General features: G+C 42.7%; 1 protein-coding gene across 2 annotated transcripts in view; it reads left to right on the forward strand.

Moving 5' to 3' along the window:
* The window catches only part of RHEB (Ras homolog, mTORC1 binding), a 73,119-nt gene extending 45,574 nt beyond the window's left edge, over nucleotides 1-27,545 (forward strand). Inside the window, exons 4-8 of one of the 2 annotated variants that reach the window (XM_074986316.1) lie at nucleotides 8,347-8,429; nucleotides 13,036-13,092; nucleotides 13,196-13,243; nucleotides 13,765-13,846; nucleotides 27,064-27,545. In XM_074986316.1, coding sequence (XP_074842417.1) covers nucleotides 8,347-8,429; nucleotides 13,036-13,092; nucleotides 13,196-13,243; nucleotides 13,765-13,846; nucleotides 27,064-27,156 — 363 coding nt within the window. In that variant the 3' untranslated portion in view covers nucleotides 27,157-27,545. The remainder of the gene's footprint in view (nucleotides 1-8,346; nucleotides 8,430-13,035; nucleotides 13,093-13,195; nucleotides 13,244-13,764; nucleotides 13,847-27,063) is intronic. The other variant, XM_074986318.1, reaches the window with a different exon arrangement.
* The last annotated feature ends 444 nt before the right edge of the window (nucleotides 27,546-27,989 follow it).

Genomic DNA, 27,989 nt, shown 5'->3' on the forward strand with positions numbered 1-27,989 from the left:
TATCCTGAAAGGAGGTGGTAAGCTTAAGGCTGCACCCAGCCTTTGTTCCAAAAGTCTCTTTGGAGTCCAATCTTAACAAGCCAATAGTTTTACCCTCGTTTTACCCGAAGCCTCACAGCTCCGGCAAGGAGGCACGCCTGCATCTCCTGGATGTGAGGAGGGTGTTGGCCTTCTACATAGACAGAACTAAATCCTTCCGGAAAACGGACAGGCTCCTAGTCTCTCTCGCTTCAAGCTCAGAAGGAGAAGGTCTCTCTTCACAGAGAATCTCGAAGCACATTGTGTCCTGTATAAAAATGTGTTACGAGCTTCAAAATGCTCCTTTGCTGGCCCTGCCCAGGGCTCACTGCACCAGGGCGGTGGCGGTGTCAACAGCCTTCAAGGGCCTTGCGTTAAGACATCTGTAGAGCGGCGACCTGGTCATCCTACAACACCTTGGGTATTCGAAGAGGATACCCGTCTGTCAACCAGCAGTCCTCTTGGGGGCAAGCTGCACATAAACCGATTACCCACCTCCTTACTTGGGTTACTGCTGGGTAGTCACCTATTGTGGAGCACTCACGGGGACACTCGAAGAAGAAAGAAGTTACTCAACTGTAGTAACGATGGTTCTTCAAGATGTGTCCCTGTGGGTGCTCCACCACCCACCCATCCTCCCCGCTTCGGATCTCTGCCTAGTGTTTTTCAGGAGCAGCCGAGGCGGTTGGTAAAGGAACTGGCGGGGACCGGATCGTGCAGGGGGGTGGCGCGCACCGGCGCATGCCCGATCCAGGAGAAACTGCTGGAAGATTTCCGATCTGCGGTGCCGGGCGAGCCCGACACATCTCAAAGAACCATCGTTACTACAGGTGAGTAACTTTCTCTTTATTCCTGTCACAGTAAACTTCAGGGCTAAAGTGAAACCATTTAATCATTACATGCTTGCTAATGATGTGAACACTCTCCCCTGAATTGGTGGAACTCATTAGCCAGGCACCTTGAAACAGAGTTCCTTTAGTTGCTAAGCCAACTCTTTACAATAGTAGCATCCTCTGAGGGTGCTGAGAAAATATTTTCATAACTTGGTATAACTCAGTGATGAGAAATTGACTGAGCTGAAAAGGCAGGAAAACTTGTTTCATCTTATGAATCACAGTGACAGAGTGGGTGTGTGGTGAGAGCTAGTTGTAGAAGTTTTAAGGACACCAGACATTTAGTGTTCTGCGAGATTCTGTTTATATTTTCAAGTTTTGTTAAGGCTTAAAAGCAGAATTTAAGGACAGCTGGCAACTAAGGAGACTGCTGGATTTGCAAATGTGAAACATTTATGTAAGATTCAGACACATTAGGCTAAGATTTCTTGCAGTTCTTAATGTACAGGTGCTGCACCCACAGCTTGACGCAGGTAATGGGCATTATGTAGTATTTCATAACTTGATTTTGATAATTATCTAAAAAATTAGACACAACTCTTAAATGTTGTAAAATGCTTTAGTGTTGTAAATCAATGTGTTTTAGTGATCTGATTTGTACCGTTGTTAAACAAATGTGAAATATCAATAGGAAACTTGATTTAAAGTCAGCGAATTTTGTTCTTGGTGATTTTTAAATCAATGATTTAAACCTGTGGCTTCCAACCAGTTCTGAAGCAGTAGCCACTAGAATGTCTACTGCTATAGCAAATTATCCAAACTGACTCTGAAAATATTTGTTTAAGCCAACTAGCTGCACTCAACTGGCCAAATAGTCACATGTGGCTAGTGAATAGTGTGTTTGGACATCACGGATTTAAACCAATCCACCCTGCTTTGGCAGGTAAGCTCTTAAAATTCAAAAGGTTGATTACAAACTATGAAGGAGTACTGCAGGATAGAATCTATGGGTCGTAGTAGATCACAATCTAAATATGAGTAAACAGTGTGGTCTTGGGATGGAGGGGAAGCAACAATCATCCTGGGGTGTATTAGCAGGAATGCTGTAAGCAAGACACTAAGTCTTCCATTTCACTCTGTACTGACTAGCTTTCAACTAGAGTATTGTGCCTAATTGTGGATGCTGCATTTCAGGAAGGATATGGACAAACTGGAGAAAGTCAAGAGAAAAGAAACGAATGATGAAAGATCTAGAACACAACCTATGAGGGAAGGTTGAGGGTTTTAGTGTGGAGAAGAGAGAGTGACATAAAAAGTAGTTGGAGGAGGAAGAGGAAAAATTAGTTCTTCCTCCTGAGGACTGGAAGAAGCAGTGGGTTGAAACTTCATCAAGGGGGAGGCTTAAGCTGGATGTTGGGAGAAACTTCCTAAACTTCAGGCTAATTAAGCACTAGAGTAAATTGCCTAGGTCGGTTGCGGAAACTGCTTAACTTGCTATTTAAAATCCCTAATGACAAACACCTGTCGGAACAGTCTAGATCAGTGGTTCTCAACTTGTGTATAGTTTGCTGGCCAGTCAGCACACTGCTGCAGCCAGCCCACGTGATTCTCTCAGGGCCATGTGGGTAGTGCATGTGTATTGTGTGGATGTGGCCCAAGTAACACTTTGAGAGCAGCATATGTGCCACATAAGTTACTAGATTGACAGCCACTGGTCTAGATAATGTTTAGCCTTGTCTGAGTGTAGAGTACTGTACTAGAAGACATCTCAAGGTCCTTCCAGTCTTGAGTGGGGTGTGTATGTGTACATACCTGCAGTCACTAGACACTACGAAATAATTTGACTGCTGTGCTACTGTTTGGCCCAGCTGTGTTTTCCCCTCTGCTGGACTTGATCAAGCTGTCTTGTAAGCTGTGTGGTAGCATGGACACCAAGCTGCTTAATGAACCCCCTTAAGGGCTGCTGTGTATAATGCTGCCTGGTTGGAAAAGGAGCACTTACTGTTATAGTTGAGGGATATATCCCTGCTGAGGAGAGTGGCATGTCCCTCCCACTGGTGGGGAGGGAGTGAGTAGCTGGTGCAGGTCTGTGGAGAGAGAAATTTTGGGCATCTGGTCTCCCAGCTGGACTGCAGCAGTGGAAATGAGACATTTGGGCTGTGTCTACACGTGCCCCAAACTTCGAAATGGCCATGCAAATGGCCATTTCGAAGTTTACTAATGAAGCGCTGACATGCATATTCAGCGCTTCATTAGCATGCGGGCGGCAGCGGCGCTTCGAAATTGACGAGCCTTGCCGCCGCGCGGCGCGGCCAGACGGGGCTCCTTTTCGAAAGGACGCCACCTTCTTCGAAGTCCCCTTATTCCCATGAGCTCACGGGAATAAGGGGACTTCGAAGTAGGTGGTGTGCTTTCGAAAAGGAGCCCCGTCTGGATGCGCCGCGCGGCGGCAAGGCTCGTCAATTTCGAAGCGCCGCTGCCGCCCGCATGCTAATGAAGCGCTGAATATGCATGTCAGCGCTTCATTAGTAAACTTCGAAATGGCCATTTGCATGGCCATTTCGAAGTTTGGGGCACGTGTAGACGTAGCCTTGGTGTTTGGCTGCAGCTGCCTGTTTGTGAGAAACCCAGTTTTCTCTCTGCCCTAGGCTGGTGAGCAGGCAAGGTGGGGGGGGGGGGGAATAGGGTGTGGTGGGGAGTTTGTTTTGGGGTGTGCTGACTCCCTTGTTAGGTTCTCATGTTCACCACAGCAGCACAGGGGAAAGACAAAGGACTCTCCTGGGCTGGGGGAGGAAGGGGAAGGCAGAAAACAGGCTGCATGGTGGGCAGCAAAATGTCAGGTGGGTCATGATGGCATACTGGGGTACATGGCTACATGGGAGGTGGGGTGCTGGGGAAATGCCATTGTCTCATTAACATCTGAGGGAGCTTAGTCCAGGTACATCTTTCCTTGACTTGTTGAGGCTGGAGCAAGGAGGAGTTGGTATTAATTACCAGCTGATTGGTGATAAAATTACAAGATCTGAAATATGCCAGGAAAAATATGTTGGGGACAGGATGGGGAAATGTGACATCCTGCCATTTTCCATTGTTAATTGTAAAGCAAACAACTGTGAATCCTCTCTAATTCTAGACCAAAATACTTTTCATCTAGTATAAGGAAGGAAAAGATAAAGAGCTTGCTTTGGTCATCTTGAGTTATTAGAAAGCCTGAGCTAAAATTGTTTGTAGAGGGAGACAGATCCATAATAGAAAAGAGGGCTGAGATCTGACTTCAGTAGTGTTTGTGTGGGCTTTCTTCTTTTCCTCCTGTTAAGCATTTAGGCTGCTTGTTGTAGTTAAGAATTCATGCTTTAGTGAATGACTACTGGAGCAAAAGGCCTAGCTTATGACACTTTCCCCTCCCACTGATTGGGCTCCCTCTCTGTACCCCATCTCCCCACACAAGGATGTACCACAAGGAGGAAGCTAAAATTCAGCAAGTTGAGAGAGGAACCAGTGACTAATCTACTTGATGTAGATTCAGTGTACAGTAAACCCTCAATGTGCAATTTTGAGTTGCACTTAACTTGCATTAATGCGAGTCAAGTGCAACTCAAAATCCTACTCCCCCCGCCCCCCCCGCTCTGCTTGCCACCTGTGCATGGCTCCAGCCGCCGCGCCCCCCCCCCCCCCCCCCCGCCACCGTGCCTGGCTCTGGCTCACTTCCCCCCCATCAATGTGCAGCTCTGCCTCAAACTCTTCCCCCCCTCCCCCACCCCAGCCCCAGTTCAAACCCCCAGCCAGCTCACCACCCCAGCACGGCTCCAGTTCAACACTCCTGCTGCAGATCCAAACCCCCTGTAGCCTGGCTCACCACCTGAGCATGTGGCTCTGGCTCAACTGCCCCATCTCCCTCCCCACCCCATGCGTGGCTCTGGCTCAGCTCCACCCCCCAACAACCCCAGGACTTACCTTTCAAAAGGAGCTCCAGGGCTCCTGCTGCAGAATGTGCATTCCACCAGGGAAGAGAGCCTGCCCCAACTTATGCAAAATTCCAGTAATGTGGGGGGGTGTGGGATCACAACCCTCATGTAAATCGAGGCACTACTGTAATGTGCATCTGTCTGCCTTTCTCTCTCATATCCCCTTTGTCATTTTGGAAAGCCCTTCCCTGTGCAGCTGTGCATGCGTGGGCCACGGGAGAGAACTGCATCCAGCAGGATAGTATGGGCATATAGTCTGTTTCCGCAGGGAAGCATTTGGAGCCGCTTTTGTGCATCTATTTTGTTTCCTCCTTCCTTCCTCAGTCCATGCTGCCTTGTAGAATGTGAAGCTACATTAACAAGGTGTGAACTGACATTTGGCCAAGCCCTCAAGGGTTCATCATGTAGTAGCAAGATGTTCTCTGGGAAATATTCTACCCTCTGACTCCACCTCAATCAAGCTTCACAGTCAGCATTGATGTACAGTGTTTGTGTAAAATTTATTTGTATATGCTCTCTTTTGCTTACTGAGAGTCCTAGACCTTAACTCCAGCCCCATTTACCTTAATGCTTATGGAGAAATTGGATTTGCATAGCATAGTTTCACTTAATGCATTTTTCGGGAACATAACTACATAAAACATACACCATGAACCCACTCCTGGTCTGTGACCTGCTAGTGACAGTGGGGAAGCGTAACAAAATTAAATCATGTTACTTACTGCCAAGTAGTAAGACAAACCACATGAGTCCCATGAAGTTCCATTCAAGCAGATGACTCCCTTTGGAAAATATTGCAGCATCAGACATAGTTGGACTTTCACCTGCAGAAGATGTTGTGGGAGAAAAGTAACAACTTCTCCCTGTTTTATGTGTAGATTAATGCATGATTACACTTCAAAGTTTTACATAGGTGTTAATGGCTTAAGGTAAGAAAAGGATTCTTTTTCACAATTTTTTGAGTATTGTAGATGAAGCAGGTCTTTGCACACAAAAGCTTATGCTCCAAAATGTCTATTAGTCTATAAGGTGCCACAAGACTTGTTGTAGATAATCTGGTGCATGTTTTTATGCTTTTACATAATGGCCATATCTTTGATTTACTGATAGCTGTTTTCAATATGCCTATTTTGGTATGTTTACTGGCTTGAGTTGTCAGGCTGCGATAATACATGTACTACAATGGTAGTGTTAATTTTCTTTTTTGTTTGTTTAAATGAACATATTAAGCATTGGTCCTTTTATGTCTTGATCTAGTATTCATCTTCCACATCTATAAACTGTTGTAAAATATCTGTTTTAATCTAGGCTTTTTGTTTGTACTGGTAGTACACATCCACACACAGCTGCAATGTTGTTGCACATAAGAAATTTCAACTCAACCAAAAGGTAATTCCACCTGCAAAGGAAGGAAAATGTCAAGGCCAGTGAGCCTTCTAACTCCAAAACCCTCTTCATCTTGAAGCACAGGGCCCAGTAGCCATCTGGAGTGGCACACCCATGGGAGCTCTACAGGAAGAAATAGTGAACTCTGAGCAATAACTGTCGCTCTTTTGAGTTATGTCCCCTTATGGATGCTCCTCTACCTGATGTTTTTTGCCTTGGAATTTTCTGCCAGGGGGCTTTGTGATAGAGAAGGAACAGAGGGTAATTCTCCCACACAGTGCTGCACAATGAGTCAGGGCATGAACACAGCATAGTGATAATGATGCTGAAATGCTAAGGGAGATTAGAGAGGCTATCAAAATAAAAAACTCACTAATAATGGGGGATTTCAATTATCCCCATATTGACTGGGTACATGTCACCTCAGGAAGGGATTCAGAGAGAAGGATTCTTGATGCCTTAAATGACTGCTTCTTGGAGCAGCTGGTACAGGAACCCACAAGGGGAGAGGCAATTCTTGATTTAGTACTGAGTGGAACACAGGATCGGGTCCAAGAGGTAACTATTACAAGACCGCTTGGAAATAGTGGCCATAACATTTAATATTCCTGTGTTGGGAAGAACACCGCAACAGTTCAACACTCTGGTATTTAATTTCAAAAAGGGGAATTACACAAAAATGAGGAAGTTAGTTAAACAAATTAAAAGGTAGAGTGACTAGAGTAAAATCCCTGCAAGCTGCGTGGAAACTTTTCAAAGATACCATATTAGAGGCCCAACTTAAATGTATACCCCAAATTAAAAAACACAGTAAAAGACCTAAAAAAGAGCCACCATGGCTTAACCATATAAAAAGGCAGAGAGATAAAAAGGCATCTTTTAAAAAGTGGAAGTCAAATCCTAGTGATCAAAATAGAAGGGAAGATAAACACTGCCAAATTAAATGTAATAAGAAAAGCCAAAAAAGATTTTTGAGGAACTGTTAGCCATAAATTCATAAGTACATTAGAAGCAGGAAGCCTGCTAAAAAAGTAGTGGGGCCTGTGGATGATAGACATAAAACGAGCAATCAAGGAAGACAATACCACTGCGGAAAAACTAAAATGATTTCTTTGCTTCAGCCTTCATGGCTAAGGATGTTAGAGATTCCCAAATCTGAGCCATCCTTTATAGGTGCCAAATCTAGGAACTGTCCCAGATTGAAGTGTCATTAGAGGAGGTTTTGGAACTAATTGATAGGCTAAACAGTCACAAGTCTCTGGGACCGGATGGTATTCACCCAAGGGTTCTGAAAGAACTCAAATGTGAAATTGCAGAACTATTAACGGTGGCTTGTAACCTATCCTTTAAATTGGCTTTGATACCCAATGAAGCATTGAGTGGGTCTTGGGGAAGGACATGAAACTATGCATTTTAATATCAAAGCTTTACATTTTTGGCACTTTTTGGAGTTAGAATATTTTTATTAGTGATTTTTGAATTTTATTTTCCAATATAAGAATAAATCAAAATTGAAACAATGACACAAAACATTCTTTTCCTTTTGTGGGAAATTCTGAAATTCTCTCTGTATTGTCTGGAGGGGTGACAAATCTGCAGCTGTGGACAGCTTGCCATGCACCAACTTAATCTGTCATAAGATGTTTTGTTGACATTTAGTTTGCAGGCAACAGAACAGTGGCCGCTGTGGGAGGTTGGTAAAGCGGCTGCAGAGACATGCTAGCCACTGCTTGCTTCCTTCCCTGACCAGGAAGTGTGAACTGTGGCCACTGAAACTTGCTGAGGGTGGTTCCTGCAGGTAGTCACTGACAGCAAAATGTCTCTCAGCCTCTTTCTCCCTTCCTCCCCTCTCCTTCCCCTGCCACGTGTTGCTCACCACTGATCTACAACTTCTTACCTCGGCTTACTTGGCTTCTTCCAAGTGTCCATAAGCAAACATTAAGGAAACAGCAGCCTCCACCATGATTCCTGCCTAAGGGTCTGGTTCACCTGAATTGACATTGTTTTTAGATCTTTGCAAATGGTGTTTTTTGTGGTTGGTGTCTTTTATGAATATGGTCTGTTTAAAACCGCTAGTTACCTACTGTAAGATTCTGACCCTTGTGGCAGTAACTGTATTTAAAAATACCACTTTCCTTTCACAGGATGAATACTCCATATTTCCTCAGACGTACTCCATAGACATTAATGGATACATTCTCGTTTATTCAGTCACATCAATAAAAAGGTAATCAAGCTCTTTTGTATGCATGTCTGTTATGAGTAAGCTATGGGTCTGAGACTCGGTGACTTCAATCCCCAGTTCTGCCATAGCCTCCCTGCTGCTCATGGACAGTTCTTTAATCTCTGTCTCCATTTCCCATCTGTAAAAATGGAAGTACCAATTTTCCTAACAATAGCATTCTTCAGATTTTTAATGTAACTAAGCAGTTTGTAAACTGGTGGTTGAGAACAAGTAAACATAGAATCCTTATTCAACAATATTGGTTATGGGGTTAGAGCAAAAAGATGATCAATTTAGATATTCCTAGTACTCCCCATTGTAGTATTTTGAATACAGAGGCATGACCAACAATAGTGACGATAATAGTAACAGCACTGCATGCTTTCTGACTTCTCTTTGGGTCAGAACTCCACTGAACAGAAAGAACCTTACTGTTGGCACTCTTACCTTAACCTTATAAATTTTTAGGCTGTGGCTGTGCTACATCTAATTTTAGCATAGATTGCATCACTCAGTGCAGTAAATTAACCTACTCCACACTCCCAAGCAATGTAAATAACATCAACATAAGTGACAGTGTTGACAAAACTGTCAGTGGGAGAGCTTCTCCTGCCGCCACAGTTACCGCCACTTACAGAAGCTGGAGTCCCTAAGCCTATGGGAATTCTTTTTCCATCTGCTTCGAGTGTGTGCATTAGCAGCCTTACTATGATGCAGCTACATTGGTGTGGCTGTGCTGCTTTAAGTGTCATAGTGTAGCCATAACCTTGCACTCACATAGAGCTGATTCCTTTCTGACTTTTCTGTCTTGCCTATTTGTCCAGTTGTTTGGTAGAAATTGTCTGTTCAGCAAACAAGCTCAGCTGTATGAGGCACTGGGCAATAGACATGGTACATGAATTTGTCTTGTAGGCAGCTTTCTTTCTCTGCAGTACGTTTCACTGTAGAATAGTTTCTCAGAAGAGTTATTTAGCTTTTAGCATTGGAATTTAGGTCCTTTCTAGCTTGGCCTACCTAGCTTCTTTCTAGGGTAATCTCATTACCGGTAAGAAACACATTAGCTTTGTTAGGTTTTTGTAGAACCATTGGCACCATATTCTAGTAATCTCTTTCCTTTTTCAGATCCTCCTGTCTTATTTCTATAAACTTAGTCGGTTCCTTTTTAAAGGTCTCTTGTAAAGTAGCTGCAGATCAACACGAGGAAGAGTTGGCACTTCAAAAAATATTAGCTTCCTTATGTAAACTGCTAAATAAGTAAAGCTAAAACCTTCATTTTCCTCAAAACAGAAGGTACTGAGCAACCTTTCTTCCTGTTCAGTGCGCATTTTCTGGGGAAAAAAACATTCTTTGCAGGTACCGGAGTATCTAGTGTGTGTTGTCCTAATCCACACTCTGGGCTGCTATATACTGTTCTGGTTGCTTGCTATCTAATACGTAAAGTATGTGCAGAGTGGTTTGGTCAGGTCTACCTAATGAGACAAAATAACATGTTGTTGTATTGAATATAGTTAGTGGGTATAAGTTTTAGACCAATGCTGCTGTTGCTGCTTACAGGATCTTTCACAATAACAGATGATAAAAGTAAGAATTCTGTCTTAACAGTGTGAAATAATTAAAGCATTCCCAGGTAAGAACTCATCACCAAGTTTGTGTTAGTAGCCTTCCTCTCCTTCTGGGGGAAGTGCACTGGCTTAATTTCAAGACTGTCTTGAAAACCTGGGGATTTATGGGATCTTGAGTCTCCCATCTTCTTCTTGATCTTCCTCTGGCTAGTAGCAAGAAAAATGAGTTGGTGGTATCAGCTCTAGTTTCTCTGAAGTGACAACTGCCCGCCTCCTGAGTCAGTATACTGAAGATATTTAGTTCCTTATTTGCAGTATCACCCAGGACAAGGACAAAACAGCAACAGAGGCTGAATCTGGGCTGCTAGTTACTATCTTTCAACCAGAATGAAGATGTAATGGTGACCTGGAAGCTTCCAGGTCGATTATCAGCCTAGGGAGGTTGTGGAATCTCCATCTCTGGAGTTACTTAAGAACAGGTTAGGTAAATGTCTAGACCATCCCTGACAGACAATAGTTGGTCCTGCCATGAGGGCAGGGGCTGGACTCGAACTCTCAAGGTCCCTTCCAGTCCTAGCATTCTATGTTTAAAGATCTGGTATAAAACAACTGGAGGATTTAAGTTTTTACTCTGGCTCCAGTTCTTTCTTCATGTAGTGCTGCAAAGTCAAGCAGTCAGATGAAAAAAAAAAAAAAAAGCTTGTTCAGCGTGACAGCTATTGAAATACCACTGTGGAAGAGTGAAATTCTAGTGTAAGCTTAGCAAAGAACTGCCAGATGTATTCAGGCTGCCATGGGTCTATCCCTACATGTTCTTTTCTAGTTTAACGGCCATTTATTTACTGCTTGGCTCTTCAAGTAGAAATCTGCTTGAATTATATCCTCTCTTACATGCAGACTAAGCAGTAGAACATATCGTGTAACGCCTTGGCCTGATGGCCTATGTACCCTGGAAAGCCAAAGAGGCATTAATTTATTTTCTGCTTGCTTGTTGGTTGCTACTTCTGTCTGGTGAAAGTTTGCCAGTGTTGCTCTTGGCTCATACTGCTAGGTCACTGGCTATATGTTGACTTGAAACCTGAACATTTTAGTACTGATATGGCAGGACATTAGCTTTTTTTTTTCCTCTGCTTTTGTTGCAGATCCTTTTGGAAATTCTTTTTTATTCTCTTCTATATTGAGTGACTCAAGTGTAGTGTTTGTCAAATAGGAAATCATAAAAACACTCCTGAAGAAGCAAACAATGCCCTGTTTCTCTAACGTAGCCTTAAACTTGCTCACAATTAAGGTTATTGAAGGCTTCTTGTGCTGGTTCACTTAATTAAATTCCTAATATGTATAACAAAGTAGGTTACGTTACCTAGTATCGTGTGTCATCTTTTGCTGGCAGTCCCTGCTTTCTTGTGTTGTCTCCCCTAGTGAGCAATAACATGGATTATAACCCAGTTTGAACCACTTTATACATCTCAGTTATTGTCAGCTTGCAGAGAATAAATTGCAGTCCTACAGTTACATTGTCTTTTTTAGTATGAGAAGCTCAGATGTAGTTAATTTCACTTGCTAAGTGGGAAATCTGTTCATAATGTAGTAAAGATGATGTGAAACCTCAATGTAATAATGCTTCTGGTCCATTGACTCTTTCCCTCCTCCCTCATCTGTTTTCATTTTATTGGCAATTTTTTGGTAGATAACAATCATTAGATTTCACTGTTCTTTTGTATTTACATTTCTTACAATCTCCTTCCCAATTTTCTACAGGCTGGCTCTAGTCCTTGCTGATTTAGGCTTGAGAGTGCATACTTAACTGTGGGTGAAGTCGACAGTCAAGTTGACCTATAGTCTGCCTGGGGTCAGCTGCTGAGGGAAGAAAGGCAAAGATGGATTTAGGTTACCTTTGTGAACTGATTCTTGACTAGTTTGACACCAAGCTGGTCTCTTTGTGCAAATTAGCCTAGGCTTAAAGGCATCTGTGTGACACATCTTTTGACATAAACAGTGTGCACATTTACGTGACATTTTAATCAGAGCTCAAATTCCAAGGGCCTGATTCTTGAAGCACAGCTTTGCAATGAAGTTTTGAAAGTCAGACCCTACCTACTCTACAAATAAATGTAGTTGAAATTTCTCCTGTCCCAGTTTATACAGTGTCCTGTTGTAATGGATCAGAGTTATCTGCCAAGCTCTCAAATAGCTCAGTTACTCCAAATGAAATAAAAGTTGCTGTTGCACTTCACTGGCTTCATTTGTTTACAACTTGCTTACGCTGCATTGTACTGAATGTCCAATAACTGTTTGAGGCTTCCTGTCACCTCGCATCATTGCTTCTGGCCTTAGTCACTCAAGTTTTTGTGTATAGATTTTGTATGAGCGCCCATAACTGTGGTATCTGAGCAAGCAATGGTTCTCATATCACCTGACAGTTCAGTCTGTGCTTGTCTTGACTTGGAAGGTCACAAGTTCAGGCTTTTTTTTCTTATTTTCAAATGCATAAATCTTGAATGAAATCACTTGGATTCTATTTTAATTTTGGAACCCCACTCAATTATCAAGTTAAAATGAAAAGTGTTCCACATTTCAGAAAGCAATGCATGCTTTGTAATTCTTTTTGCACCTTCCCTCTTAGTTCTTGCTTAACTTTTTCTTGCCTAGACTTCCTATGCTCATGCAGCTGAATATTGCACATTCTGCCTAATGTGTACCTGGTGTATCTAATTCAAGCAGATGCATCAAACATCTAAAAATGCTTAAGCATGACTCTCCATCTTGATTCATACCCTTGCAGTGCACTTTAGTGAAAGGAAAACCAAGGATATAAGACAGCTTTATCTTCACCTATGTAAGCCTGTTAGAAGAATAGTGTTTTTTATGGAGGTCTAGCCTGATTTTCTTTTGTATAGTAATCAGTAACACTTACAACATCTCAGCTCTTTCTCCGCTAGAGAATAAACTTTTTAAATAAAATCTACAGGTGGAAATAATTGCTTGTGTATTGGGTATTAAGGCTAATCATCAGAGTGCATGTGTGATTTCATCCCTTTATTTTGCAGTTTTGAAGTGATTAAAGTTATCCATGGCAAGTTATTGGATATGGTGGGAAAAGTCCAGTAAGTAGTAACACTTTCATCTCATTTCATTGCAGGTATATTACTAGAACTTTGTTCAGTATACTGTAACAGCTGTTCTAAAAGTCGTTCACTTTTTTCACAGAATACCCATTATGCTGGTTGGAAACAAAAAAGACCTACATATGGAAAGGTATGTAAATACTCTGGAAAAATTTAAGATACCCTAACAATTCATTGCAACATCACTTGTAACAGTTTATTTCTTAAGAACTGAATTTTAGGTACATAGTTTTCTATAGCTAAGAGGTTAGCACATGCTTACCTAAGTCTACATTGTTAGGCTCTATGGATCTGAGAATGAAAAACTACTGAATTCTAATCCTGGCTTTTGCTATGGTACAGGTCCTTACCCTCTCCTACAAAAAGGAGTAGTGGTATGCTTACTTCATACAAGTGTTGTGACAATTTTAAAGCACTATATAAAATGAGTATTTTAAAATTATAGTAAAAATGGCAAGTGTGAAGTATTGCAAGATGCAAATTTTCTGCCAAGAGAAGTTAAACTGCATAACATAGTATAAGCTTCCTAAATCATGTAGTGGTGCAGGAAAGTAACTGCAGTTGCACATCAAACAATCTTAATGTCTCCATGAGCCATTTAAGATGTCTTTCCTTTGATCTGGTAATTTATATCATCTTCTATTTGATCAGGGTGATCAGCTATGAAGAAGGGAAAGCTTTAGCAGAATCCTGGAATGCAGCTTTCTTGGAATCTTCTGCTAAAGAAAATCAGGTAACCAATTAACATGCGCTTTTCTACACTGCAGTTTAAATAGTGGGATTTGCTATCAAAGGATCTTTAGTGTCTCCATTTGTACTTTGCCGCAATGGTAAGAAAACTACAATAGGCTATGTAGCTGTCTATTGACAACAAAGTGAAAATGACTGATTATTGAATTCAATGTGTGCAAGCTTGTCTCAAATATTTCACTGACTGTAGATGAAATAAGGTTGCTGAAATGGGAAATATGGGACTAAAGGTGCAACTTAATCATGTTTTGATTCTGGTGCTAAAGTGAAAAGATTCAGTGTAAACTCTTGCCGTAAACTGAAATGGTAATAGCTTGATCTGTGTTGCTGCCTTCAGAAATAATTGCTGTATTCTTAGCAGGAACATACCACTACAAGGAGGAAAAGATAGCTGTGTGGGTAAGGCACTAGGCAGCCATTAGATTTGGATTCTTTTCAAGGCTCTGCCAGCATGCTTCCATTCCCTTTTGAAATAGGAATAAAGTTTTCTTGCCTCACAGTTATAAATAGTATTCAAATACTGGGGAGGGTCTTGCATCTTGTAGTGGTGTGGGTCATATTAGCAGATGGATGGCCACAATCTTACCTAATATAATCAGTAAAGATTGTAAAAGTTATTGTTTGTAAATGATGGTGTGGGGGGGAGGGGAGTCACTTTAAATTTCATACTAACTGAATACTAATCCTTGTTGGTGTAATAACTTCCTTGTTTACCCTTCAATGTTTCACTTTGTTCATAGAAGTTGGAATGGACTCTGAAGTCAAATCTAGCTCCCTGTGCTAAAACAGGACTAAGCAAACCCAGCCCAGCCCTGACAGGTGTTTTGCCCAGACTCTGATAGGGATGCCAGAACTTAACCTTTAAAGTCAGAAAGGTTTTCAAATATGTAACCTACATCAGTGGTTCTCAGTCGGGGGTCCAGGGCCCCCTGGGGAGCCACAAGCCATTTGCAAGGGGTTTGCAAAGTATGGCCAGCATTACAATCACAAGAGTCCAGGGTAGAAAGGTGACAGCAGTTCATCATGGTAGAGTGTCCAGGACACTTGAGTCCCATCACCCAGGGCTGAAGCCAACACCTGAGCAACTGAGGTTTGCACTGTCCCCTTTGTTGCAGGGTCTCAAGGAACTGCCCTGGTTGCTACCCCTTACTACTGGCCCTGGTTTTTATATATAGAAAAACAGTTGATACAGGTGGGCCATGGAGTTTTTGGGATGTTGGGGAGGGACTCGGAAAGAGAGATTGAGAACCCATGGCATTCATCTCCTTTGCTGCTGATTAAGCCCATTGCTTATCCTACCCTCACTGGTCAAGAAAAACAAGGGATTGCTGTCCTCTTTATAACAACCTTAATAAATCCTGAGGACCTGTGAGGTTCCCTCTCCTCCATAGTCCTCTTTTTTTCTCAAGATAAAAAAACTGGTTAAGTGTTAAATATTTTTCACAAGTCAGGTTTTCTAAATATTTTATCACTTTTATGCTCTCAAGCTCTCTCCAGTTTCTGGTCTTAAATTATGGCACCCACAGCTGAACTCAGTATCTTGTGTTGCATATGACACTCCAATTAATATGCCTCAGACTATAGCAGCCTTTTTGCAACTGTCCTGTTGATTCAGTTTTGTTCACTGTAATCATTACCTCCTTTTTCAGCAGTACTGCCCCCATTTTGTAGTCATGCATTTATTTTTTCTGAATGTACTACGTATCTTTATTAAACTTCCTCCTTGTTGCCGTCAGACCAGTTCTCTGACTTAAGATTGCTTTAAGTTCAAATCCAGTCCTCCAAAGTGCTTGCAGCCTCTCCCAATGTGGTGTCATCTGAACTTTAAATCTTTTTTCTCCAGTTGATTATCCAAGTTAATATAAATATTCAGTATTGACAGGTACCTGTTGGACATGCAGAAGGTATGCCCTTCAAGTTGGATAAAGCACTGTTTAGTACGCTGAATGTTTTCAGCTATTTGTGCACCCATGTTGCAGTAATTTTATGTAGCCCACGTTGCCCTAATTACATTAGTATCAACGAATTTTATTAAAGCCATTTATCATGACACTTGCTTCTCCCACCCCACAAGGGGCCAAGTAAAAATCCATGCTGGCTATTCCTTACTAAGTCTGTTATCCTGTAGGTGTTTACAAATCGATGGTTTGGTTTAATTTGTTGCAGCACCTTTTCATGTATTGATGGTAAGATGACTAGTTTATAATTCTTCAGGTCCTCTTTGTTCCCATTTTTAAAGATCAGTACTGTTTGCCCTCCTCTAGCTGTCTGGGATCTACCCCATCTTCCAGGAGTCTTGCAAAGATAATTGCTAATGGTTCTAATATTGCTGGAGTCAGTTCCTTGAGTACCTAAGGGTGAATTTAATCAGGTCCAACTGACTTGCCTAAATATTCTTTAACCTTTTCTTTCCATATGGTTTTTTATTGAATTCCCTCTCCCTTTTTGTTAATTTCAATTGTTTATCTGACTGCTATTAATCTTTTTAGGAAAGACTGAAGTAAAACAGGCGTTAACTATCTCAGCCTTTCTGGCTATCTTCCCAACTAAATAGAGGACATTTTCCTTTTTCTTAATATCTCTTCTTATATCTCTTACTAGGTAGAAGTCTTTTTGTGCCTTTGCCTTTCTGATTTTTGTCCCTTCCTGCTTATGCTGTTTGTATTCCTCATTAGCAATTTTCCCCCATTTCCACTTTCTGTAGGATTCTTTTTGATTTTTAGGATATTAAAGAGCTTCTGATGGATCCATGTTGGCATCTTTCTGTTCTTATTTCCCTTTGCATCAGAATAACGTGCAATTGTGCCTTTTTCATAAATTTTCCTTGAGAAACTACCACCTTTTCTGAACTCCTTTTAGCCTAGATTTTCTTCCCATGGGAGCTTACCTATTAGTTCTGAGTCTGGTAAAGTCTGCTTTTTCCTCCTGTTAACTTGTTCCTTTCCTTGGAATAATAAAATGTCATTTCAGTCTTTCACCCAAATTGTCTCCCCCTTCGCGTTTGTTTGCAACCAATATTCCCTGCTAGTCACAATCAAATCTAAAACATCTGTTTTTGTGGTTACTATTCCACTTTATGGAAGAAAAGGTGCCCCAGTACATTCCAAAACCTTGCTGGAAATGTTTTGCCATATTAGTCTTCCAGTAGCCATTTGAGCAGTTAGTCCCGAAGATTACAAGGAATTAGTTTTGGATATTTCTGTTGCTTGTCCTAAAAATGTTTCATCCACCTCCTCTTTCTTGTTTTGGTGGTCTACAGTAGACCCCTACTATGCTGTCAGTCCTATGGGGTTTCCCCTTTTATCTTTGCCAGGGACTCATCTGCCTCTTACGCCTTCTGGGCTTAGAAACAAGATATACATTCTTGATTTGATATAACAGCACTTCCCATTTTTTCCCGACTCCCCTTTCTGAACCAGCATTTCTCTTGTATACCAGTATTGTAGTCATGAGACCTATCCCACCAGGTCTTTGAAGCCAGTTGTCATAATTTAGCTTATGTACTAATATTTCCAGATCTTCCTAATCATTCCTCATACTCCCTTGCATTTGAGTATAGACATCTAAGTTGTTGAGCGAAGTCCTCCACTAGATTTTCTTGTAGCTTCTATGTCTTTATTGTAACTTTATTGCCCTACTGTAATTTTCTTAAGACTGCTTCAACCAACAATCTCTGCTTTCTCTCTCTCTCCTTCCCAAATCTAGACCTTTTTAAGATCTCCTTTTTTATGCTTGACTGTGTTTTGTCACCTGCCCCCTTTGAACCTAATTTCGAGTCACCCTCATGGGGTCACAGGTTGAGGGAAGATCATCTTCTTGGTCAGGCTGACTATTCCCAGCAGCTGTCCTCCTTAGAAGCTCACTCCATTGGTGAGGAAGTCAAAGCCCTCCCATTGAAACCATCTTGTGCAGCCATGCATTTATCTACTGCAGGAGTAGGCAAAATTTGACTGGCAGCCCAGTCAGAGCCTTTGACAGGCTCCATGCCAGCCCTGCCCCGTGTGCTGCTCAAAGTGTGCATGTCCTTCTCTTAGTGCTGCTGGGGTGGGGATGGGTGGAGAAGATGTTCTGCTTGTTCAAATCTTGTCCATCCTCCCAGGTAAAGGTTGGGCCAAGCTCACAACCTGTATCTTCTACTCCATCACGCTCCTTCCCAGAGCCCTGTAGTTACTGCTGATCTTTGGGTGATACGACAAGGTGAGGCTCACCAGTACCCCTACCCAACCTTTCTGTAATGTCACTGATGAAGGCTTCAGGCAGGTAGCTTGCCTCCATGGGACATCCATGTAAAGTCAGGAGATGGACGCCTCTCCTCTCAGAAGGGAGACCCTGACCATTGGCACTCTACACCACTGCCTCTTGGTTTTGAGGCTACCAGTCTTGGGGCAGGTGTGACTCCCCATCAGTAGTTGAGGCCTGCTTCTTGCATTCTATTGCCAGATAGCAAACTGGTTCTTGACCTCTGTGGAGGGGGAACAGGGGTGGGAGGCAGAGAACTGTCCACTGTCCAAGGTGGCCAGCAGCTACTCCTCCACAAAGTTGGTGGTTAAGTGCTTGTTCATGTTGATTCTGAGTTAGATGTCCAGGTGCTGCATGCTCACGGACTGATCCATCCTTCTTTTCCTTCATACAACCTGTGACGACATTGGAATATTTACTCGTGTGCTCTGCAGTTGTCGTCACACCTAGCCTTAGCTGAGTTTCTGTTGTGAATAGTTGACAGTTTAGTAGTTAATAGTAGGTTGGAAGTAGCTTTTCTACCTGCAACCTTGGACTGTGGGCTATGCCATAATCTGAAGGCTTGCAGGTCCTGCCACAAACCTGTGCCCAACAGTGACCCCGCACCCCCACAGCTGCTGTCTTCGTTGTCTGGGAAAGCCCATTGGGCAGGTCAGTGTTGCATCTGCAAATCCTTCAAGTTGCAGCCCAAGGAGGAGAGGGATTTTCATCTGCAGCAGTTTCTGATGGAGAACCCCAGCACTGCAGCAGAAATCTTGGCTGCAGCACCCCTCCCTTCTCTGGTGCTGAAGAGACATAGAGCAGGTGATAGGGGCTGTTTCCTCTCCACAACTGGCTAAGTGCTCCATCCCCACTGGCCATACAATATCAAAGCAGATGGAGCAGAACAGCCAGCAAGCCAAGCATCTCCAAGCTCAGCACTGGGTGGCTCCCCCTGCACCAACTGTGAGGTAGTGGACTTGCTTGAACCATCAATGCCTGACACCTTTTGAGACAGCTAAAGCCCTCACTGAGACAGCAGTACCACAACAGAGGTGTTGAAACCCCCAGCACTGCAAAAACACCCCATTTCTAGAGGCAAGCCCGTGCCTGTAAGGCGTTCTTCATTGCTGCGGTGACACCAGTTCCTTGCACCAGTTATTCCAGGACCCTAAAACGGCTACTCATCCACCTGCACATCCGGCATGGTGGCTAGAGACTGGAAAGACACTCCTCCCCACCAACATCTTGTAATGCAATTCAGGGGGATCCTGGAATCTTTGCTGAAAAGCAAAAGAATGGGGCAGTCTCCCAGAAGGAAAAGAGGATTTTTTTTTTTTTCAAGGCACTTTCCTGTTAGATGTTCAACAGATGATGTCTGTGTGAAAAGAACATTTGAATTGTCAGACAGCTCTTCAGTCTCATATTGCATTTTCTCTAAGACAGTGCTTGGATGGCTCCAAAGCCTGTTCAGTCAATTTAAAAACTGCCCTGTCTAGAGTTGTTCAGCAGTGTCTGCTATAAAACTTCAGGATCACCTCAGGAACAAGGGCCAAGTTGTAATTCCTGCCAAAACTCTAGGTGCAACATCTAAGACTGCTTATCAATACCAATTTCTGAGGTGGCTCCTTGAGCCCACTTCCACAACTGCTGCACTTTCCTCTTCGTGGGAGCTAGAATCATAACTCTGAAACAACATATTCAGTTGCCAGCTGCCTTCAGTGTGCATCTAGGCTAGGAGTAGGCAACCCCTGGCATGGTTGCCAAGAGTGGGACATAAGCAGATTTTTCAGGGGCATAGGGGGTGGGGTCTCAGCTGCATCCCTCGTGCAGCCAGGAGCTTGCTCAAAGCTATGCTGCTTGTGGATTAACAAAAGACTAGTTAATGCTACCAACCACCACTTAAATAGTAAAGCTCTGAAACTTTATTTATTGATGAAGCTGTTATAAGTAGGACTATTAGTGATTTTAAAAAGTGTCTCACTGGCACTTGGAGGTACATAGAGGTCAAAAGAGGTTGCTGGGTATTCAAATATGCCAGTTAACAGAGAGCAACTGGGGAGGCACAGGCAGCAGGGGGATAAAAAGCCCCAGATCCCCAACTGGGGAATGCCAGCAGCTTTGGGTCCAGGGACCCTGCCAGAGTGAGCGGCTGTGCCGGCGACTCCAGGGCCAGGGACCCCACTGGGGCGGTGCTAGAGAGGGCAGCACTGGCAGCACCATGGGGCAGGGGTGGCAGTGCCTGAGCCAGGAAGCTGGCAGGAGCTGGGGGAGCACCAGCAGCACCACAGGCGCTCTGGTAGCACTGGGGCTGGGGACTCCCCTGAGGAGATGCTGGCAGTGATGGCCAGGAGTGACTTGCAGTCAGTTTTTGCTCTTGGAACAAGCAGTATGTTTGTGCCGGTTATCTGAGAATTCCAGTTGAAAGAATACTGGATAAAAGAGTTTACTTTAACATCTGCCGTACTACACTTCAAGGTTGAAGTCGGCTACATTCCCTTATCTTCTATGTCGTAGTCTCGCACTTCCTTTCTCCACTTTTGGAAGATGCAAAATGCCCTTGCACCAGTTATGAAACATCAGTGCGCAGAGTCTCCTTCCCCTTTCTAACAAAACTACAACATTACTCCATGGGGGGGAGACTGAAGCCTTTGCCAGCCCAAGCCCCACTACTACTGGGGGGAGGGGGCAGAACCCAAGTGCTTCAGCCCCAGGTGGGGCTCTTAACATGAGCCCCACTGGCCTGTATTCAAGCCTTTGGACATCTGCTTCAACCCTAAACAGTGAGATTCAGGCCTCTGCTTCAGCCCCAGGCCCAGCAAGTCAAATACCAGCCCTGGTGACCACATTAAAATGGTCATGACCAGTGTTCTCTGTAGGCTGTGTGCTTGTGCAGCTGCTCAGAAAAGGTTCAGATGTGGCCCAGCTTATTATCAGCACCTACAACTAGGCTTTGGGTTTCTGCTTCTGATGCACATTTGAACATCCCTCAGTGGATATAAAAATGTATTCTGTGCATAGATGGAGCAAATACACACATCTTGCAAACTGCTGATCTCGATCGGGGGTTGGCAGCTCCTGGCACTGGCGCACAAGCTGAGTGGCAAATGGCAAGGGCACCGGATCCACCTAGCCTCCCCCATCCAGCATGGGAGGAAGTGGGAGCATGGGGCCAGAGCCCCACCATGATGTGGAACTGGAGCCACCCCTGCCAGCCTTCCTGGAGCCCCCTCTGCAGAACAGAGCTGGGGTTGGAGTCCCCACCAGAGCACAGACACTGGCAGATTTGTGTGCAAAGGCAAATTAATGTTTTCATTTTTTGATACTTTAATTAAAGAATAGGTGGCTTATAGAGAAATGGAATGCCTTTATACAAAACCACAAGTATTTATGGTTAATGACAGCCTAAGGAGCACATTGAAAGACGCCTTTCTTCACTGTTCCCCCCGAAGAATAAATTTTACATTTCTGCAAACAAAACTGAATTTATTTGACCTCCTTGTTCTGAACCCTTAATAAGTTGTGTTTTTTACAGCATTAGTCATAAGAATTGTAGAGCAAACTGGTTTTATTTAAGGAAGCTGTTGTAAATAGGACTATTAGTGACTTCAAAAATATACATGGCACTTGGCCATACATAAAGATCAAATTTCGGTGCCCTGCTTTGGACAGGTTGCTGACCCTGAGCAAGATGGTGCTCCATTGCTGTGAGGCATGTTGTACAGCCCTTGAGGACAATATTTTGTAGCACAGCTGTCACACCTGCATGCTGAGTGCAGCTCCTGATCTTAATGTGCCAGGGAAAGTCAAATGGTGTTTAATGGAACCATGGAGAAGAGGTGTGTAGTAAGATCTTGTGATAGCTTGTTAGTGATCATAAGTTGGCTTGGAAGGGTTAGATGGTTATTGGTAAATGGCTGTAAACACTTGTTCTGCCTTTCTTCCCCTCTCACCCAGAAAAACTTCCACTAATAATGAAACATACCAATAAGCAAAGATTTAAAAAAAACAAAAAAAACAAAAAAAACTTGGGAACTTAACCAGTTTAAGGATATTTACTTTGTCTATTTTAACATGTGGTGATAATTTGATCCTAACAATGTTTACTGTCATTTTGTTTAACTATTTGACAGGCCCTCCAGCATTTCATTCAAATGTGAAAACTTAAATTGATAAGTGCTTTAAAAAAATCTGTCTGCTGAAATTCTATTAAAATTGTCATCATGCCAACTCCGCTCAAACTGTGGACCCTGTCAAACTGTTTCACGCAAACCTAAATGGAGAACATGAGTTCAAATAACTATGCCTTTTATAGTTTTCAGTTTCTACAATTAGGCGATGCAATTGTTCAAGTGTATTGCTAACAGGAAGAACACACATACTTAAATCCTCTAGTACTTAGGTAGAAAAACCTTTTTCTGTGGAGTTGTTGATACTCAAAGTTTGGATTTAATGCACAGTACTGATATCTGCAGTGCTTTCCTCAACTTGAAAAAAAACTAAATTTGTGTCTAGAAAGAAGCCAACATGATCAAATGTTTGACCAGAGTTCAATAATTCTGAGCACTGACATCAGACAATCAAAAGTCAGATCCATACATGGAATCGCTTTCCTGGTATAGCCATACCATCTGTATACTGCACTGGCAAGTGCTCCTTGTGTAAACATAGCTTAAGCTAGTCAGATTTGCTCTTGCTGGTACAGCTCCTGGCAAAAGTTTCTAATTTAGACCTGACCAAACGCTTTGAACACAACCCCGGTGAGGTATGGTTGAGCCACAAATGGCACACTCTCGGTTGTCTCATGACCTTGTTTTGGTAAAAGGACTTACTAGCTTGAAAAATATTCTCAATTTTTTTGTAGTCCCATAAAGAATGTATGGACACTCATCACTTGTTAAACAAGTACTTTTATTTACAGTACTCGCTTAAATGAGGGACACATACTGAGCTTTTGTTCACTAGACAAGTGAACTCCCCCTGCTAACACGAGACTTACCCCCTCCTTTCGGCTCCAGCCCGCCGCAGCCTGACCCCTACACTGTCCCCACAGACGCCAAACTTAAACCCCCTGCCGGCCCCATGCACCTAAACCGCTGCAGCCTAACCCCCGCCAGCCCTGCAGACCAAAACCATCACAGCCTTTAACCCCCACCGGCCCTGCAGACCCAAACTGCAGCAGCCTGAACACACACCCCCCACCCCCTGCGCAGACCCAACCTGTTGCCATGTTTTAACCCTCCCTCTCTCCCTCCCACTTATGTCCCCAAACTGCCCCCCGGTCTTTAAGCCCCCACAACCCCAAGTTCACTTACCTTTCAAAAGCAGCACCACCTGCTGCCACTCTGAGCGCTTGGAACCAATCGGACTTTTTTACACATATTTTAGGAGGAATTTAGTGTCCCTCTTGAGTTTTCACCTACGAGCAAAAAGGAGCCAGTTGTGCTCACGTAGTGAGGGATGAGTGTACCCAACTAAAACTGTTTTAAATATCCCACCTTGTCTGTCAGATGTATTAACTGGTCACCTACATTGTGGAGTTTGTTTGGACAGTGTCTGAGAAATAACATTTGGCTCTTCTCCTAGACAGAATAAGTGCTTTTTTTTTTTTTTTTTTTTAAATTAAGCTTGTTTCCAATCAGGAACATGTTGAATACTTCTTCACTAAAGCCAAAATAAAATTTCAGCTGTTTACATAAGTTAAATTATTGTAGGTCAAACTAAATTTTTCCTTTTGAGTTGTCACCTGAGGAAAATTTAGCAGCAGGAAGTAGTTGATCTGTAATCCTGTCCAGGACTCAGCTAACATCTAATTTGCACAGGAAACGTATTGTGTAATTTGACTAGTCAGTCTCTTATATCCGTTTGCCTTTCAATTGCATGGAAAACTGTTTGTATTGATGAATAGTATTATTCTTGAGACCATATACAACATGTGATATTAGGCTATAGTCAATATGCAATGGCTTTAATGTGATTACTTTTAAGGTTGTGGGGTCACTTGAAGCCAGTGGAATTTATTTGGCCATGTGACAATTAAAAATTGTACCTTACTGTAGAAATAACTGCCAGGTCAAACACTACACTCCCTGAACTCTGCAGCATATTATTTAAACCAAATTATTATAGTCTCTGTCCCAGCTTCTTCCAGTTCCCATATGTTTTCCTTCTATATAACATGGAGTATTTTTTTCAGTACAAACTGAACTTGGTGCTCATGAAATATTTGGTTAGACTAAATTTGATACACAGGGAAACATTGGTCAAAAGTCAATGTCTGCATTTAACTTGATCAAAACTTTTATCAAACCCACAGTGAAGATGAGGATCTTCACTTCGTTGTTGGTTTTAGGATAATAACATAGAAAGGGATGTTTACTAAAGTGGTGACTGCTGTAAAATATGAAAACACAGCAGCCTATTATCTGGAGTCTGCAGGGTAACAATACAAAGCAAATTCCCACTGAGAAGTGCAATGGTGTGCTCGCTTAGCATATTAAGTTTTATAAAGGTCTGACTATTTGTGTGATCCTGTATTCCCATTGAGCCCTGCACAGGGGCTCAGGGCTGCAGCAGGGAAAGAGTACTCCCCAAGCCCTAAGAGCCCCTCCCCACTGTCCCAGCAGGCAGCTTTACAGGTTAACCTGAGCTCCGTTCCCCATCCACCTTGAGCTCCTCTCAGCTTTGTGTGCCTTCCTGCATCCCCAGCCAGCGCTCTTTCACCCCAAACTCCTGTCCCAGATCTGCACTTCTCAACCCCATCCTGTCCCTGGAGCCATCACATTCCTGCACCCCACCCTCTGCCCCAGCCCTGAGCCCCTTTCCACCCTCTCAACCCTTGGCCCACTCCCACCACGTGAATTTGAGAGCAAATATGACATTGATGCATGTATGAAAAGTCACTTCCACTCTAGGATTGGAAAAATCAGAGGGAATACTGGTATCAAACTGAATGTGTCATGAGACAAACCCCTTTACTCAGTGTTTTACATGCCATACAAGTACACTGGCACTTCCTTAGCATTTTTGAAGCGAAGAGTAACCTCTGAGGGAAGTTTAAAGCAGCTTGAAGTTTCTGCACCTTTAGGGTATGTCTGTACTTACCAGACGATTGATTTGTTCAGTTTTGATCTTCCAGGCTTTAGTACACCTAGTGGGGACATATTGTATTGAACCATTAGGGCATTAGTTGACCCTGGTACTCCTCATTGTTGTGAGGAGTAAGGGAGGTCAACGGGCAAGTTTCTCACATCAGCCTCCTGCTGTGTGGATTGCTAGAAAATCAATCTGCGATGCATCAATTCCTGCTCTGCAATTGTCATAGTTGAAACTGTGAATCTTTAAATTGACTCATTGGCTTACTGTAGACCTGGCCTTAGAATAACTTCCAAGAAAGCCTTGTAAATGGTCAGACATCCAGACAGTCTCCTGTGACATCTGAAACCTAAACTCTAATGAATCAGGGACCTGTTTACATTGAAGAGGGCCTCTGGTTTTGTTTGACTTCCTAGTCCAGCAGGTTGTAATTTGCAGATGAGGTTTTAGGCTTATACTTGGGTCTGACCCTAGAATAAGTGGGGGTCCTCTCTGTACTTTGGGCTCCTCTTCCAGCTGTAGAAGATATAATAGGGGGAGAGCAGGCAAGGGAGAGACTACCAAGGGTATTCCTAACTCTAATCTAAGAGAATAGCATCAAGCACATGGGGGTGAGGGGAAGGTTTTTTGATTTCTGTTAAGTCCTGATCCCATCAGAATACTTGGTATTCGCATTAACCAGTGTCCTTTTTTTTTATTTTTTATTTTAAGATGAGTTAAATGAGATACCTGTTTGTTTGGATTGAAATACTTCCCCTTGAAATTCAACTTTTCTATCTCTAACATAAGAGTGGCCATACTGGGTCAGACCAATGGTCCATCCAGCCCAGTATCCCGTCTGCCGACAGTGGCCAATGCCAGGTGCCCCAGAGAAGGAGAACAGAAGACAATGATCAAGTGATTTATCTCCTGCCATCCATCTCCTGCCCTTGTACTGAAGGCTAGGGCACCATACTTTACCCCTGGCTAATAGCCATTTATGGACCTAACCTGCAAAAATTTATCGAGCTCTTTTTTTAAACCCTAATAGAGTCCTGGCCTTCACAGCCTCCTCCGGCAAGGAGTTCCACAGGCTGACTGTGCGCTGTGTGAAGAAAAATTTCCTCTGGAGAATTTTCCTGTCCCAGGTGTCAAATCTCATTGACCCATCAAATTAGAGCTTAATGGGGTGCTGCTTCTGAGACAATATTTCTAAACTAGACATATCTGATGGTAATCACTGCATTAAAATATAAATGTAATACACAGTGTAGGAATTGTCGCTGTGCATGACTAAATGACCCAAGATACATAAAATCAACTTGCTACTGAATTGTTTGTTTCGGTTGGATTGCCTTTCCCTGTTTTCTCCTTTTGCTGTTAAAATTACTTGGTGCTTTACAGAGATCATGTCTTCTCTAGTCTGAATTGTAGTACTACTGCTTGGCGTGTGAATCGTTTTTACTTGTGTATTATCTTTGGAGAGGCAGTCTCTTGATGAGTTGGATGTCTTCCTGTCACCCTCCTATTTGAGAGCCTGTTGAAGTCTGCCTTCATATCATTGAGCCTTTACTGTTCAAAATGGCAACAGTACAAAGCAGTATTCTAGTAATTAGCTTTTTGTTTGTGATAATTTTGGTTTGTTCTCTGAAGAACACTTTTAAAATCTTTTCCCCATGTGAGCACTTCTATGGTGTGGATTACACCCTTTTTCCAAAAAGGAGTTTCTTGTGCTAAGTATTTCAGTTAGGCCTACGTTTCCCACATACCCCAGTTTTACTGTTTGAGGCCTGACTTGACATGAGTATGTATTTTGTTAGAGGAGTTAGAAATTATGCATAGTCTCTCTCTCTCTCAGTAAGTGGTAATTGCAGCCTTCATGCTAATCACGCTCCTCCTTTTTTGCAGACTGCTGTTGATGTTTTCAGGAGGATAATTTTGGAGGCAGAAAAGATCGATGGGGCAGCTTCACAAGGAAAGTCTTCATGCCAAGTAATGTAATTCCACTGCGGAACCTGAACACTGGGAATACATGCTACCTGAAGAAACAAACTGCCCATTATCTTTAAGGATAAACTATGCTTCTTTTTTCTTCTGTTAACCTGAAAGATACACAGTTGGTTGGAGCCTTTCCCTTCAGATTATGTTAAACTCTGACTCCTGTGTAAATGGCTTCACTTCCATTTTCAAATTTTAAGCAATCATATTTTCAGTTTATATTGTATTTCTTAATATTATGACCAAGAATTTTACTGGCATTAATTTTTCAGTGTAGTTTGTTGGTTAGAATAATCATCAAAATGATGCATATTGTTACACTACTCTTAACTAGGCTTGGATATCAGTGTTTCTTTGTGTTAAATGTATACTTGTAAATAAAATAGCTGCAAACCTTACTATGTTGCTCTTATTTTAAAACCACAGTTAGATGAATGTACTGTAGCAGTAATTTGAAATCAGTTTCCCTACAAACTGAACAGCCTTCAGCCCCTTGGGTCTAACAGATGGATGTGAAGCCTATGACTTGTTTAGCTTTTTTTCAGATATGGATTTGCTACAGTGATCTGAAACACCCTCTCTAGCTTAACTCCTGGGTGGCTAAGTACAGCTTCAGATGAACCTGTGCATACCAGCTGATAAGGATAGTGCACTTTGGTATCCTGCTAACTTGATGGGAGAAAGTGCTAGGGATGCAAATACACTAATGAATTCCTAGCACCATTTTTCTCACTTCTTAACATGACTCCTCTTGTAGCAGCCACTCAAATGTATAGCTATAATGAAGGGTCTTTTGACACTTCTGTTATAAACTGCTTACACAGGCTTGTAACTAG

This window comes from Carettochelys insculpta, chromosome 2 (genome assembly GCF_033958435.1).
Source record: "Carettochelys insculpta isolate YL-2023 chromosome 2, ASM3395843v1, whole genome shotgun sequence".
In the NCBI taxonomy this organism is placed as follows: domain Eukaryota; kingdom Metazoa; phylum Chordata; order Testudines; family Carettochelyidae; genus Carettochelys; species Carettochelys insculpta.